Below are 16888 nucleotides of genomic sequence, written 5' to 3' on the forward strand. Positions count from 1 at the left end.
CCCTTACCAAGAAGGGTGTGAACGCCAAGGTGTGGACCCCAGAGGCAGAGTCCGCATTTATTAGTCTCAAAAAAGCCTTCACTTCAGCCTCGATCCTCCATCATCCTGACATATCTCGGCAGTTTTCTTTGGAGGTGGACACTTCTTCTGTTGGTGCAGGTGCACTTCTGTTCCAGAGGAGCTCCAAAGGAAAGGCAGTAGTATGTGGCTACTACTCGAGACTTTTTTCTTCTGCAGGGCGCAATTACTCTATTGGGGATCGGGAACTACTGGCCATAAAATTGGCTCTGGAGGAATGGAGACATCTGCTGAAGGGCGCAGCTCACCACATCCTGATCTACACCGACCACAAGAACCTCACCTACCTTCAGTCCGTTCAACAACTAAATCCCCGTCAAGCCAGGTGGTCAATGTTCTTCACCCGTTTCCAATTTGTGGTCCACTACCGTCCCGCTGACAAGAATGTGAGGGCCGATGCCCTGTCCAGGTCATTTGAGATGGATGACACAGTGGAGTCCCTTCAAAATATCATAGACCCGTCCTGCATTGTCACTGCCAATCCTTTGCAGGTTAGAAACATCCCTCCAGGGAGGACTTTTGTTCGGTTGGCAGACAGGAGAAGAATTCTCCGATGGGGACACAGTTCTAAACTGGCTGGGCACCCTGGTGTTCGTAAAAACCTGAGACCTGATTGCTCGTCACTTCTGGTGGCGCACGCTGCCCAAGGATGTTGTGGACTATGTCTCTTCTTGAACGGTGTGTGCTTCTAACAAGGTTACTCACTCCAAGCCTGCCGGCCTGCTTCAACCTCTGCCTGTACCCAATGTCCCCTGGCAGCACGTTGCGATGAACTTTGCCACTGACCTTCCCCCCTCAGCAGGATGCAACACTGTCTGGATGGTGGTGGACCGGTGCTCGAAGATGGCACATTTTATCCTGCTGACCGGCCTACCTTCTGCTCCCCGACAGGCGAGTCTCTTCATTCAGCACATCTTCTGCTTGCATGGCTTGCCCCTTCACATTCTATCCGGGGGGTTCAGTTTACTGCGAAATTCTGGAGGGCTCTCTGTAAACTCCTGGATGTGAGATTGGACTTTTCCTCAGCATATCACCCTCAGTCCAATGGGCAAGTTGAGATGATCAACCAGATCATGGAGAATTATCTCCGGCACTTCATCTCCTTACAGCATGATAACTGGGTACAGTTTCTTCCATGGGCCGAGTTCTCGTTCAACAACCACACAAGCGAGTCCACCACTTCCACTCCGTTTTACATTGTATACAGTCAACATCCTAGAGTCCCTCTTCCAGTGTCTACTACTTCTCAGGTACCCACTGCTGACTCTGCATTTGGGGACTTTCTCCAAATCTGGCAACAGACCCGGTCCTCTAATTTGCTGGTTATCGATCACATCAAGCGAAAGGTGGATACAAAGAGAAGAGAGCCGCCTCAGTATCTTCCAGGTGCCAAAGTCTGGCTGTCATCAAGGAACATTCATTTGAGGGTGCCCTCATACAAGTTTGCTCCCAGGTTCCTCGGTGCTTTTGAGATTCTGCAACAGATTAACCCTGTCTCCTATAAGCTGCGGCTGCCTCCTACCCTCAGAATCCCCAACTCCTGAAACCAGTGGTCCTGAACCGCTACAAAAAGAGTTCCAGTTCCAAAATTGCTCCCAGCGGATCTTCTAATGTGTTCGAGGTGAGGGAGATCCTGGACTGCAAGAGGGTAGGAGGAAGGACTTTCTATTTGGTGGACTGGAAAGGGTTTGGTCCTGAGTAGAGTTCCTGGGAGCCGGAGGAGAACCTCGATGCCCCTGCTCTCGTTAAGAAGTTCCTCTCTCGCTCTGGTCCCAAGAAAAGGGGGGGTAAGAGGGGGGATACTGTAGCGTCCATGGCCGCGGGCCATCTGGTCTACTCACCTCCTAAGGCCCGCAGCCATGGATCTGTGAGCGCTGGTTCCCATCTCCTTCCCAGGAGACGTCAGCGCTCACTTCCTCTCCGGTCCGCTGTGTCCCGTAGGGAGCGCGCGCACGTTCGTGCCCGCTCTTCAAGGGCCAGTGCGTGCACATGAAGGAAATCATCATCAACAAACATGATTTCCTGGACTATAAGAAGGCCCTTCTGATCTTTGCCTGAGCGTTGTTAGTATTTCCAAGTCTGTCTTGCAAATTGTCCATTTGTGTTTCCCGTTCCAGTTGTTACCCATGCCGTTACCTGTTCCTGTATCCTGTGCTGTGTTCTTGTTCCTGTGCCTACTAGTCGGAGTCGTGTCTACTGCACCTGTGTCATCCGCCACATCCTGTCACCTGCCACGTCCAGAGGGATTCGCCATGTCTGGCACAATCTGCGGCACATGCTGTCATCCGACACGTCTGGTGTTACCTGCTGCACCCATCTCCATCCGTGCCAGAGCTGCGGCCAATGTCTGGACTATCCAGGTACCCTTGTGCGGAACTTTGTATTGCTGGGGTTCCCTGTTGTTTGGCCAGCTGCCTCCCTGCTACGGCGGTGCGGCCTAGTGGGTCCACATACCCACACATCGTAACAAATAACATGTTTATAAAGAATTTATATGAAGGACAACGGGATTACGGCGAGTACTCTTTATCAATCAGACTTCAAAACATAAAATATGCAAAAGAGGAACACATTTAGGCAGCTCCAAGGCCCTAAGAGAATTCAAGCAGTATGTTAAGACTGTTGTTCATACATCACGGTCAAAATTGTTAGCGAGGTGCCTCTTAGTTTTGGAAAATGGAACCATTTTTCCAAAACCAAGGAGACCACGCTAACCACCACTGTGGGAACAAGTATTTATACCCAACAAATACACTCCTGCTACAAGTCCCCTGATGAATTCTGCAACAAAAGTGTGAGGAAATACATCGGGAATGCTGGAGGTGATATATTAGGGTTGAGTATAGTGGCAGGTTCTGGATGGGGTCGCCCCTTTTGTGCGGGTGCGCCGTAGAGACATTAGAGTCTTAATTCTCCAAACATCACAGGGCCTAGTAGGGACAGTGGATTCACTCGTTGCTAAACATACAGAATCGCAAACCGAGCAACACAGACACAGTCAAGGTTCTTCAAAGGAACTACAAGTATAATAAGATTACTTGGCACATAAGTAAACCACAATGGTAACTGTAAACTAGTGATAGCAAATACATGTTCGGATTCGTTGACATCTGCGTCAGGGTCCCGTTCTGATGTTCCATCATAGCTTTCCGTCAGAACAGGACCCGGACTAAAACAAACTGAAACCATAAGTTTACATTTGCATCACCATTGATTACAATAGTGATGGATCCGGTGCCAATGGTTTCCGTTTGTCTCAGTTGTGCAAGGGTTTCCGTCGCTTTGACGCAATCAATACCGTAGTCGACTACGCTATTCATTCCATCAAAGCGACGGAACCCTTGCACAACTGAGACAAAGGGAAACCATTGGCACCAGATCCGTCACCATTGAAATCAATGATGATGCAAACGGAAACCTATGGTTTCCGTTTGTTTCAGTTAGGGTCCCATTCTGACAGGAAACTCAGACGGAACGTCAGAACGGGACCCCGACGCGGGTGTGAACAAAGCCTTACTTAGTGTACATATAGTGGTCAACAGTGGTGGCCTGGTCTTGGTCCTTCGTGTGTTGTTACCATCTATACGTCTATGTATAAACTAAATGTAAAGAAAGTCTTTGTATATTTTCAATATTTGGTCGTGATTTTTCTATATGGGTTGATTACATACAGAATCGTAAAGCAAGACTCAAACTAAGTTCATTCCAAGGTTATGTATGCAAATGACTATGGTACTGTAATGAACAATGGTTGGATGATGGTATGTCTCACCAGTGAGGGCTCACTGTTGATTAGAGACTGGTTTAGGCTGCATGCACACATCCGTCGGCCGTTGTACTGCCGCTAATGACGGTTCCGTGAAACACGGACCACACACGGATGGCTTCCGTTGTTTCATGGACCAAATCAATGAAAAGCAAAGACTGTTCCGTCAAAAATGGACAGGAGTAGGACCTGTCCTATTTTGACGGAACGGCTGCACGGTTCCGTTAAATCAACGGAAGTGTGCATGGCCCCATTGAAATGAATGTGTCAGGGTGCTATCAGTTAAAAAAAACAGATAGCACCCTGAAGAAAAAAAACTGAAGTGGGCATTAGGCCTTGGTCTTTTTGCTTCCTATGTGTATCATTGGTATTGGAGGCCATCTATTGGTTTGTTATTTTGCTACATGTGCCATACTTCAAGTATTTTAGAAGTAAACTAGTAAAATTATATTATTATATCAGTTAAGGTCCCTTTACACCGGCCGATAAAGCGAGCGCCGATCAACGAGACATCGTTGATCGGCGCTCGCTTGCTCATGTCACATGGAGCTATGGATGGGGACGAGCGGTCATTACTCCGATCGCTCGTCCCCATACATTTTTATCATGTCGGCAGCGCGTCTCACTGTTAACACAGGGAGACGTGAAGCCGACAACGACAAGTATACAAGAACAAATCAGCTCATATAATCATGAGATATAATCCCTTGTAACAGGAGGATATGTTCAATAAGGTTGCACAACCCAATTTACCCAAAAAGTAGTGTATGCCTAAATCTGGTCTTTTTCTTAATATTTGTGTAACAAAAAGTTAATTTAGTGGAAGTGACACCAGCAAATACGATTAAGAGGAAGGAGAGAGTAAGGTAGAAAAATAAGGATAAAAAAAGTAGATAAAGGAATAAGAATAATGGAGATTTAATAAAGGAAAGAGAAGGGAAGAAAGTCCGCTGGGTTGGGAGGGGGAATAGTGGAATTTGACAAAAAAAACCTGGTAAAATGGGGAGAAGGGAAATCTGGGAATAATTTGTTTTGAATTATTCTTCCACGGACATGCAAGTCTACCAGAACAATGGCCATTCAGTTTCTATCAGCTACAGTTTGCCAGGCATTGTTATGTGCTGAAACAAACTTTATCAGATTCTAGTTTCAAAAAGATTGTCTTGAGGAGATACAATGGTTCTAATCAATGTCTACGCTATGATTCCTAATCTGTCGGAACAGCCATTGAAGATGAAGGGGTCTGGCGATAGTAATTGCTTGCCGAGGCTTTAATGTCCTATGGGCATGAATAGAAGAATTTGATAGCTGTTAAGTCAATGGTACAATTGATGTCTTTGGGCCTTTAGGGTCAGTTAAAGACATTACTTACCGATTCTTCATCTTGTATCATATGAACCAAGTTATCCAGGACAGGGGTTAGATTTCTACAGAGGCAAATAAAGACACAGCATTTCTGTCACATAATTATGTGCTGTAAAAATACAGAGAAAAGCAGAAAATAAAGAAAACGTACTTGGATTTCATGTTGTTAAAATTCTTTCCCAGTGCCAGGTGTCTTATTGATCGGTTCTTACTCAGCCAGACTACAAGAGTAGAGAGGTCAGACTCCAAACCTATGAAGAACACAGTGTCCCATGAAAATAATCAAGAGGTAAATAACACTGAATACAATTTATCTATACAAGAATCCAATCTCTCTTCTTGTGTACGTGACAAATTTTTTTTTGCAGATTGAAATGGATTACCTCCAGTTGCCACGCAGTTGAATACAATCTTTACAGTTTCAGTCTAATATACTATGCATTCCTCACTACAAGTAAAACATTTTTGATGCAATGTTAGACTTGTATTTAAAGCCCTTTAATTCAGGTGAAAATAAAAAAAATTCTACATCAAACGCTTTAACAAGCTGTTTTTAGGATAGAATAGTTTTTTGCTTGTGAGAACATAGTAAATGTCAAATAAAAATGTGAAAAATATTGTGAATATTTGTAACTGTAGAATAAATACTTTTAAAAATAAAACTATGCACACAAGACTATGGAATATGGTTACTAGGTAAAAAAAAAAGGGCTACGGCTATGTTCACACAGAGATTTTTTGAGGGCAGAAATCTGCCTGCACGCCGTTTTTCGACCGCGGCCATGGAGCGCCGCAGGCAAAATACGCTTTATCTGCCTCCCATTGAGGTCAATGGGTGGTCAGAGACGTAAACACCCGAAGATAGGGGATGTCGCTTCTTTTTCCCACGAGACCGGTTTTACGCTTGCGGAAAAAAAAACACCTCCACCTCTCATTGAAATCAATGGGAGGCATTTTTGGCCGTTCTTTGGCACGTTTTCCTACGCGTCAAAAAACTCTGTGTGAACTGGCCCTAAGGCCCGATTCACATGACGTTTTTGCTCCCAACGTAAACACTAAATATGTCCATAGTGCACTATTAGCCTCAAGGAGATCAAAATACTTGTATATAGGGCATAAGTTACAAGCTTTCGTTTAATGTATACATCATGGGTTTTTCAATAGCTTTTCATGACGTATACAGCAAACAAATACAATTATAGTCCATGGATGACGGATGCCTGACACGGATGCCTAAGGCCCTGTTCACACAGAGTTTTTTGGTGGCAGAAAAGATCTTCCTTAGAATTCCTTCAGGAATTTTCGAGGCAGATCTTGAACTGCCTGCGCTTTTTTATTCTGCAGCCATTAAAGCAAACAATTCAAGAACCGTGGGCAAAAAAAGATGCGAAAAACACTCAGAAAATAGCGCCGCAGGTTTTTTCTGCCCCTCATTGATTTCACAGCTTACGTTTAACATATACGTCAGGATTTTTTCCTGGCGTATACGTTATACGTAGACCAAACAGATGATGTAAATGGGGCCTGTCGACACAATTGGCAGATGATGGCATAATGCTGGTTATTATGGGATTGCATGTCGTATCAAACGGTTTTGTTTTCTCCTTGGTTTTATGCAATAAATACAAACAGTGCAGCGATACATCCAATCTTTCTTCTTGTATTTGTGACAAATTTTAATTTTCAGATTGAAAATGTTTGACCTCCAGTTGCCATGCAGTTGAATACAATCCCTGCAATTTTATTAAAATATAGTATGTATTCCTCACTATAAGTAATGAACGTATGATTCTTCCAAATTGTACACTGTAGTTTCAGTTGAACATCATTCCCATGACACCTCCCGTGACTACTCAGAGGCACTCAAGCGTGGCAACATATTCCGACATATAAGGTAACATTACAGCAATTGAGAAGATCCAATCCAGGAGTTTCTGCCAACTTGAATCTAATGTGCAGAACATCACTTACCATTATCAGAGATATCCAAGCTAGTGATATTATGGATTTCCGCTATGCAACCTTCCAGGACTTGAGCTCCACCTGATCTTAACTAAGACAAATAAAAGTACCGGTAAGGGTATGTTTATACATCCATTATTTCTTCTCTGTCTATTTGCCGGCCAGAATAGCAAAGCATTCTGCACTACTCTATCCAGTAATAAAACCAGAAACCGCACTATCCCATTATAACCCAATGGAATCTATAATGATCCATTACAAAATGGATCATAACGGATCTATTATATCCATGATTGTTCCTGTAAAAAGCAGAAGCCTTGATGCCAGTGTGAATAAAGCATAATATGATCATCATAACATTTTATTGTTTTAGTACATCCTAAAACACAATTGACAGATAAAAAGTATATCTTATACATTACTGGTAATGAAATGGTAGATAAAACAATATTGTTCTAATTTAAATACAATGGAATGAATATTTTGCATTAGACTTTATGCATATTAAAATCCATTCATTTCTATAAAACAAAGTGTATTCCCTAACTAAAGATAACTGTATTATAGAACATCTCACATTTATGATGCCAAGCATAAAACAGGTACTTTTGAGAATATTAATGCTCTGATAAGTATAACAAAAAATGACTAAGCTTCACAAAGAAATCCATTTGTATTCAAGCAATGGAGTCTAAAAGCTAGGCCTCAATCAGTTATGAAGCACTGGCTCTGTACATGGAGGCTGCAGAACATTCTCTGCGAGTAAATTAATGTCAGGAGGACAAAATACAACAAGAACCTTATTTACAGTTAACCATAAGAGATTATTAAGAGGTTATGGCTCAATATATACAGAGCAATGCAATATAAGGAGAAAAACTAGATAAGACACAGATGGTACTTACACAGTGACCAAGCTTAGGAAGCGTAATAGGGAAAGCAGATAGAGATAAGTACACAAAAGATATTGCATGTATCACAATATAAATGTAACAGTCCTAATGAGGTTTCCACCACTAAGCAAACTGACTTAAAGGCCCTTATACACCGGCCAATAAAGCGAGTGCCGATCAACGAGACATTGTTGATCGGCGCTCGTTTGCTCCGGTCATACGGAGCTATGAATGGGGACGAGCGGTCGTTACTCCGATTGCTCTCCCCCATACATTATTATCATGTCGGCAGCGCGTCTCCCTGTTTACACCGGGAGATGTGCTGCCGACAACGATAATATTTTACTTTTTTAAACCGATACGACCAGCAGATGATCGAGTGTTGTTTACACAGGGCATTGATCGGGAACGCTCGTCTGCCCGATAATCACCCAGTATAAAACCCCCTTAAAGAGGCTCTGTCACCAGATTTTGCAACCCCTATCTGCTATTGCAGCAGATAGGCGCTGCAATGTAGATTACAGTAACGTTTTTATTTTTAAAAAACGAGCATTTTTGGCCAAGTTATGACCATTTTCGTATTTATGCAAATGAGGCTTGCAAAAGTACAACTGGGCGTGTTTAAAAGTAAAAGTACAACTGGGCGTGTATTATGTGCGTACATCGGGGCGTGTTTACTACTTTTACTAGCTGGGCGCTCTGATGAGAAGTATCATCCACTTCTCTTCAGAACGCCCAGCTTCTGGCAGTGCAGATCTGTGACGTCACTCACAGGTCCTGCATCGTGTTGGCCACATCGGCACCAGAGGCTACAGTTGATTCTGCAGCAGCATCAGCATTTGCAGGTTAGTAGCTACATCGACTTACCTGCAAACGCCGATGCTGCTGCAGAATCATCTGTAGCCTCTGGTGCCGATGTGTCCTCGCTCGTCTGACACGATGCAGGACCTGTGAGTGACGTCACAGCGTGATCTCTCGAGAACACGGCTGTGTCTGCACTGCCAGAAGCTGGGCGTTGTGAAGAGAAGTGGATGATACTTCTATACACAACGCCCAGCTAGTAAAAGTAGTAAACACGCCCCGATGTACGCACATAATACACGCCCAGTTGTACTTTTACTTTTCAACACGCCCAGTTGTACTTTTGCAAGCCTCATTTGCATAAATACAAAAATGGCCATAACTTGGCCAAAAATGCTCGTTTTTTAAAAATAAAAACGTTACTCTTATCTACATTGCAGCGCCGATCTGCTGCAATAGCAGATAGGGGTTGCAAAATCTGGTGACAGAGCCTCTTTAAGTCAGATTCATTACTTAATACCTTTATCATCGTTTTACCTTGAAAATATCAGTGGTTAAAATACAACATTTGCGAAACTCATTTTAGATACAGAACTATATAAAAATACCTAGGGCCACCATCAGGGAAGTACTAGCGATTCTGTTGTCAGAGCCTCGGGCAAATAAGGTGTTCAAACTCCCCTGTAGGTCGCGGTCCACCTGTCACCCATCAGTCTTTGCATGGAGCTTATAAAATGAAAGGGCTCTATTTTATAGGCAAACATGTGAAAACCTGGTTCCCATCATGGTGCCCTTTATTTCACATGTGTAAATGTATAGTATAAAATTCTGTTCCCCATGCCCCATGGATCCACTAAATAAATGATACGGGCTTGAGGGGCTGCAAAAAGTTTATTTTTTTTAAAGAAAAAGTGGCTCACTGTGCTTGAGCAGAAATGTTACATTAATGTACGCTAATAGGGGATGGAAGATGGAAGTTGGACCCTGACCATTTGCCTTTACAAGGCCCAGATATTTCTGGTGGTGGCCCTATAAATACATCAAGACAGGTTTTAACTGCAATTTGCATTGTTAGGAAATTACAGATTATTAATGGATTTAACGGTCAACTTAAAAAGATTGATTGTAATTCTAAAGAGAAGCGCCGCCTTTTGAATCCCTTTAAATTATATATCCAAGGGGAGAAAGAAAACCTGGACAATCCACTTACTATACTTGATCTATAGCGGCTCAGCAAAATAAAACGTACGAGGTACATGAGGTTCTTAGTAAACATTTTGCTCAAACTGTATAAGCCCACTTGCCACTTCACGGCAACCTCTTTCAAGTGAGCCCCTACTCTACCAAGTGTAGTATCCCATGGCAACCAATGCCGCTGAAAGCAAAGCGAGTAACCCTTTAAATTATATATTAGGAAACAACAAACTCATTAATTTAACTTTTCAGGTTGGTTACAGTGCAAGAATGACTTGCAGGGCTGTGGAAAAAGTTTAATCATTTGCGCTTGCCCGGCTGTCACTTTAGCAGACAAAGGTCATCATCAAATGTAAAATATTTTTGTAACATAGCCTTATTACCTTTTATGATATATTTACTTATATTTAAAGAGGCTCTGTCACCAGATTATCAAATCCCTATCTCCTATTGCATGTGATCGGCGCTGCAATGTAGATAACAGTAAAGTTTTTTGTTTTTTTTAAACGTTCATTTTTGGCCAAGTTATGAGCTATTTTATATATATGCAAATGAGGTTTGGAATGGACAACTGGGTGTTTTTTTTTCGTTATGTCCAACTGGGCGTGTATTGTGTTTTTAACTGGGTGTGTTTACGTATATGACGCTGACCAATCAGTGACCAGTCAGCATCATACACTCCTCTACATCGATTTACACAGCAGCGATGTGCAGCCGCATACACAGAGATTAACGTTAATCAAGTGTCCTGATAATGAATACACATGATCATCCAGCCTGGACGTCATGTGTATTCAGAATCCTGACACTTCTGACTCTTTTCTTTGAGATTTCTAGCAAAGGAAACGAAAACTCGTTTAACTGCGTAATCTTGCGAGATTTCGCTTCCCTTGCCGGAGTCTCACAGAAAAGATTCAGAAGTGTCAGGATTCTGAATACACATGACGTCCAGGTTGGATTTCATGTGTATTCATTATCAGGACACTTGATTAACGTTAATCTCTGTTTATGTGGCTGCACATCACTGCTGTGTAAATCAATGGAGATGAGTGTATGATGCTGACTGGTCACTGATTGGTCAGCGTCATACACATAAACACGCCCAGTTAAAAACACAATACACGCCCAGTTGGACAGAACGAAAAAAAAATCGCCCAGTTGTCCATTTCAAACCTCATTTGCATATGCATATATATATATATATATATATATATATATATATATATATAAATAAAATAGCTCATAACTTGGCCAAAAATGAACGTTTTAAAAAAAAAAACAAACACGTTACTGTTATCTACATTGCAGCGCCGATCCCATGCAATAGGAGATAGGGATTTGAGAATCTGGTGACAGAGCATCTTTAAGTTCGATTTTGCAAAGTAGAAAAACCCCCCCACCAATCTCTATTTGGTACCTAGAAACAGTCAGCAACCTTCTGTTTACGGACTTATTATACAGTAGGTTTCGGTTTAGTACTTTGAGTGTCTAATAGTATCCTGCGATGTGTGGGCTGCTAGGAGTGTGACCGGCTTTCGAACATCTTAAGGCTTTGTTCACATGGGACAATGTGACGAGAAACAAAAATTTTAAAAAAATAATCTGTACCACTTCTAAATGAGTGAATCACAACAAACAGCAGGTTTTTCAGCAAAAAAAAACAGCACAAATTTATCTGAGAATAACATTGCGATTCAACAGTGGAAGGCATCTGAACTATCCTGGGCTCTGTCCCCGTCTTCCCTGTCGATCGAATACAGATGTTATTTCATATGAAATAACATCTATCCTAGAGAGATGGGAAGGATGGCATAATAGGAAAGTATGACCTTTCCTTTCCTACAGTTTCCGTAACCATTATGTTAAAACAGTAAAAAAAAAAAAGTTAATAAGGCTTTATTACAAAAAAGTATAGCTAATGTTAGTAAAAGGCGGTGATTCATTTTAAACTGTAAAATCTTCAAGAATATATAAGAACAATCAATACATAAATATGAAAAATTCATAGAAACTTATTTATATACCATAGAGATGTTCTAGCAAGGTGGGTTAGAGGAAACGGCATAATAACGATATTTCTAAGGATATATAGGTTGACATTCTTGAACATCAATTTAGTGGAGTACTGCTCAGGGGCACGGAGCACAGTTTCACTGTTTCTTCCCCATACTTTACTCTGCAGCTTTGCCTTTCACAGTGACTGCAGTGTCTAAGAACAAACCTGCCAGCTAGTCAATGTATTAAGTATGAATTTTTATTACGGCAAGAATAGAATAATTATATATTAACAAGTAAATAAATCACCAGTGAGAAAAAGAAGATGATCAGTTAACGGCCACATATATATACTCAGCAAAATGAGCCTCAATAGATGAGGGAGGAAGGTGAAGTTACTATAAGTAAATGTTCAACGGCTATAAAGAAACTAGATGTCTAAAAAACCACAATGATATATTTCAGTGGCTAATGACAGCGCACAAATACATAATACATTTAACAAAAAATGACACAGCGAGCAATTACACAATCCATTCCTCGAGGCTCACGAAAACGTCTTCTCAATAATAAGACGTCAGCAGGTCTTCAAACAGTAGGACAATCATTAGAAAGCCGGTGTTTGTTTAGCTGACAATTCACAACTAAACTGAAAAGATATAGTTATGAAATGTAGATTTAGAGTCCATGAGACAGGAAGAAGACAAATTATCTGACATTAAGAAGAATAGATTTGCGATTTGCATATTGAGAAATGACTGAATATACGGATGTTGGGTTTTCTTACCTCGCAGTTACTGAGATCTAGTGACACTTCCTTTAGGTTAGGATTACATGCCAAGCCAAGTAACAGAGCTCTGAAATACACAATTCAACCAGTTACAGAGTAGAAAATATACCCTTTATATTAATGCAGCTACCACATCGCAGATAATGAGTTAATGGGAAAAACGCGGTATGGGGTCTACTGTGCCTCACTGCAAATTCTGCACCCTGAAGAGCAACATAACGCAGTGCAGACCGCAGGCATATGGGGTTTCTTTACACTTGACTGAAGCCGGTATGGAAACTATTATCTCATATCACCACATGTAATATTTTACACATTGTGAGATTGTCAGACATCATTCATGTCAATATGAAAATCTATCTATCTATATTGTACATACAATACACCAATCAGCCATAACATTAAAACCACTGACAGGTGAAGTGAATTACAACGATCATCTCATTACAATGGCACCGGTCAAGAGGTCGTGTATATATAAGGGCCTGTTCACATCAGCGTTGGCTTTCCGTTCTGGGGTTCCTTCGGGTGAACCCCACAACAGAAAGTCAAACTGAAACCACAGCTTCCGTTTCCGTCACCATTGATATCAATAGTGGCGAAAACATTGCTAATGGTTTCCGTTCGTCCCAATTCCGGCAGGTTTCCGTTTTTTCCTACGGAATCAATAGCGCATAATCAACGTCACACACACACACATATATATATGTACACACACACACACACACACACACACACACACTGTATACACACACACACATACTGTATACACATTATATATATATATACACACACACACACATATATATATATACATACATACATACACACACATACATACATACATACACATACACACACTCCGCTGCACAATGAGAAAGTCTTCTTAGGCAGGTGCTTGCTTCAAAAGGTAAATGACTACTTCACCTTCTCTACACAACTTCAAAACCACAAATGGTAGCAGCACTCCTAGAATATTGGTCACAAAAACTTTTTATTCACCCAGTGTTCACAATTGGCACATTTCACCCTCTCAATGAGGGCATTCTCAAGCAATAATTGTCAGTAGTCACTACATATTTATACTAGATTTTCAAATATTAGTACAATGGGCACACAGAAGGGGTACAATAGATAAGCCCTAAATACAATGGAAAAACACACAAAACGAAGTGGGAAAATCACTAGTAGCTGCACAACCCAATAAGTAAAAAACGAAATATTTATTATTTCATTATGCCACAAAAACACACAATTAATACACCATATGTGACAGTATCAAGGCCTGGTCCAAAATAAGACTCGTGACCAGAAACCAGCACAGATAGAATACATAGACACACACTAGTCACACCCAGCAAGAGAATCAATTATGCTAAAAAAAATACACTGCAATAAATGGTACACAAATAGAACATATACATATATAAAGTACCATGTGCAATATACAATACCAAGCGTGGCTACTATGATCTCAAGAAGGAAAAGCCTGTACGAGGTAAAGCAGCTGGGTAGGCACTAAGTCTGAGGCTGGCCTCAATCCCTTCCCCACGCATGGACCCCTCACAAACGGCCCCGTTACGGCCCCCCAAGTACTGGGCCAACCTGGGTTCTTATGTCCTGCAATGGGCGCAATATTTTGAAGGACATAAAAACCCAGGTTGGCCCAGTTCTTGGGCACAGTGTCAGATTATATATCACTCCTTGGAGCAGTAAGAGGGACGTGAGTGAGGGGTCCATGCCTACCATAATTGGATGATCTGGTCATCTTACTAGGGTATTTGAAGCCTGTTTTTCTGACGCCTTAAGTATTTTCCTAAATACTTGTCTGATGTAACTAATTAACACAGAATTAAAAGGGATTTTTAGAAATGGGTCCCACACGGATTTCGATGGTGAGATCAATGTGTTCTTCAAGGTTAATGCATCTTCTACTAATTCTGGCGCAGAGGTGGCCATGCATGTGCAATCACCTCTCAATTAAACTGCTGATACCCATATGCCCTTGACATCATTGAGGTCCGGCTGCTTAAAGAGGCTCTATCACCAGATTAACTGGTTCCCGACCGTTGGCTGTATATTTACGGCCTGCGGTCAGGGTCCTTAAAACCCAACAAATAAAAACTTTATAGCCATTTAACTAACACATGCTAAAAATGGCTAAACGGTGTCTGGTCCTGAAGGCGCAAAATAGCCCGGTCCTGAACTGGTTAAAAATGTCCTATCTCCTACATCATTTTATCGGCGCTGGAATGTAGTTAACAGCAGTGTTTTTTATTTTGAGAAACAATCTTTTTTCAGCAAGTCATGACCTTTATTACATTTATGCAAATTAGTTTCTTAATGCCCAAGTGGGCATTTTTTAACTTTTAACTTTTGACCAATCAGCATCATACACTTCTCTCCATTACACCGCAGCTTGTTTCACTGAATAGCGTGATCTCGTGTGACGTCACTTCCACCCACAGGTCCTTCATCTCTAGGGAGTTATATATGCTTACCTGCACTGTGTGATGCTGCCTCCTCCGCTGCTGCTGCTGCTGCAGATCCAACGACTGTAACTTCTCATACGCCTGGAGACTATCTTCAGTCTTCAGACGCAGGGATGAAGGACCTGTTCAGTGAAACAAGCTTGGGTGTAATGAAGAGAAGTGTATGATGCTGATTGGTCAGCGTCATACACTTCTTTGTAATACGCCCACTTGGTTAAAAGTTAAAAAACGCCCACTTGGGCATTAAGAAACTAATTTGCATAAATGTAATAAAAGGTCATAACTTGCTGAAAAAAAGATTGTTTCTCAAAATAAAAAAACACTGCTGTTAACTACATTCCAGCGCAGATAAAATGATGTAGGAGATAGGACATTTTTAATCTGGTGATAGAGCCTCTTTAAAGAGAACCTTTCACCTCCCCATATATGTGCAGCTGAGTGCGGAGGGCTGCACAAACTCTGGGGCACTTTTAAAAAAAAATTCTACCTCCCTCCGTTATTCATATATTGGTGCCGTTATATTTGGCGCCCTATATTTAAATAACCCCCTGAACAGTCACCGGGGCGTGTACTGTCAAGGAGGCGTGTTACTATGGCTGTGACACTGTCCAATAAGATATGCACAGTGTTACAGCAAAAGCTAGGAGACTGCGCGCTTTGAAGATCAGTCTTCTGCCGAACTAGCAAGGGGGTGTGTCACTGCTACGGACAGTGTAAAGTACTTCAGATCTTCAGCTCTTGTGAGAGATTAGTCTTGTACTTTGTCTGCCGAACTAGCAAGGGGGCGTGTCACTACTACGGACAGTGTTAAAAGAGCTGGGGAGCGCTTACACTGTCCGTAGCAGAGACACGCCCTCTTGCCAGTTCGGCAGAAGACTGATCTTCAAAGCTGAAGAGTGAGAGAGAGTGCGCGCAGGTGCGCACTCTCTCTCCTCGCTTTTGATGTAACACTGTCCATATCTGATTGGACTGTGTTACAGCCATAGTAACATGCCCCCTTGACCGTACACGCCCCATTGACTGTTCAGGTGGTTATTTCAATATCGGGCGCCAAATAGAACGGCACCGATAACTAAATAACGGAGGGAGGTAGAAAAAGAATGTAAAGTGCCCCAAGGTTTGTGCAGCCCTCCCCATTACATGCTGCACTCAGCTGTATGGGGAGGTGAAAGGTTCTCTTTAATGACAACACTATACCATGTTATAAAACTAGAAGGGCAGGTACTAATTTAGTCATTACAGTACTGACTACTGTATGCAGCCAAGTCCTCTGTTAATACATGCATAGAGGCTGTGGACGACAGATTGCACGACGTGACCACTATAGGTCTGACATCGACTGGATCGACTTAACCTGCGGCCAACTTGTTTAAATACAGTTATGGGGGTAGTGATAAATGCAAAAAATGGAACAGGGGATTTAAATTTTTTTTTGTAAGTAAGCAAGTTATATTTCTGTTATCCTAATAAATCTTTTTATGCTCCTACAACATCCCTTTTAATTTGTGTTGTACTATATATTCTTTAGTTATTAATTTTTTCATTCTTGATT

The 16888-nt window shown here is 41.8% G+C and overlaps 1 protein-coding gene across 5 annotated transcripts in view; it reads right to left on the reverse strand.

The window, feature by feature from the left end:
- The window catches only part of CARMIL1 (capping protein regulator and myosin 1 linker 1), a 489111-nt gene that overhangs the window by 82103 nt on the left and 390120 nt on the right, over positions 1–16888 (reverse strand). For all 5 annotated transcript variants that reach the window (XM_075826549.1, XM_075826548.1, XM_075826545.1 and 2 more), the window contains 4 exons: positions 12842–12911; positions 7181–7262; positions 5361–5460; positions 5217–5271 (listed from right to left, as the gene is read on the reverse strand). In XM_075826549.1, the coding sequence (XP_075682664.1) occupies positions 5217–5271; positions 5361–5460; positions 7181–7262; positions 12842–12911 (307 nt within the window). The remainder of the gene's footprint in view (positions 1–5216; positions 5272–5360; positions 5461–7180; positions 7263–12841; positions 12912–16888) is intronic.

This window comes from Rhinoderma darwinii, chromosome 5 (genome assembly GCF_050947455.1).
Source record: "Rhinoderma darwinii isolate aRhiDar2 chromosome 5, aRhiDar2.hap1, whole genome shotgun sequence".
Lineage (NCBI taxonomy): Eukaryota > Metazoa > Chordata > Amphibia > Anura > Rhinodermatidae > Rhinoderma > Rhinoderma darwinii.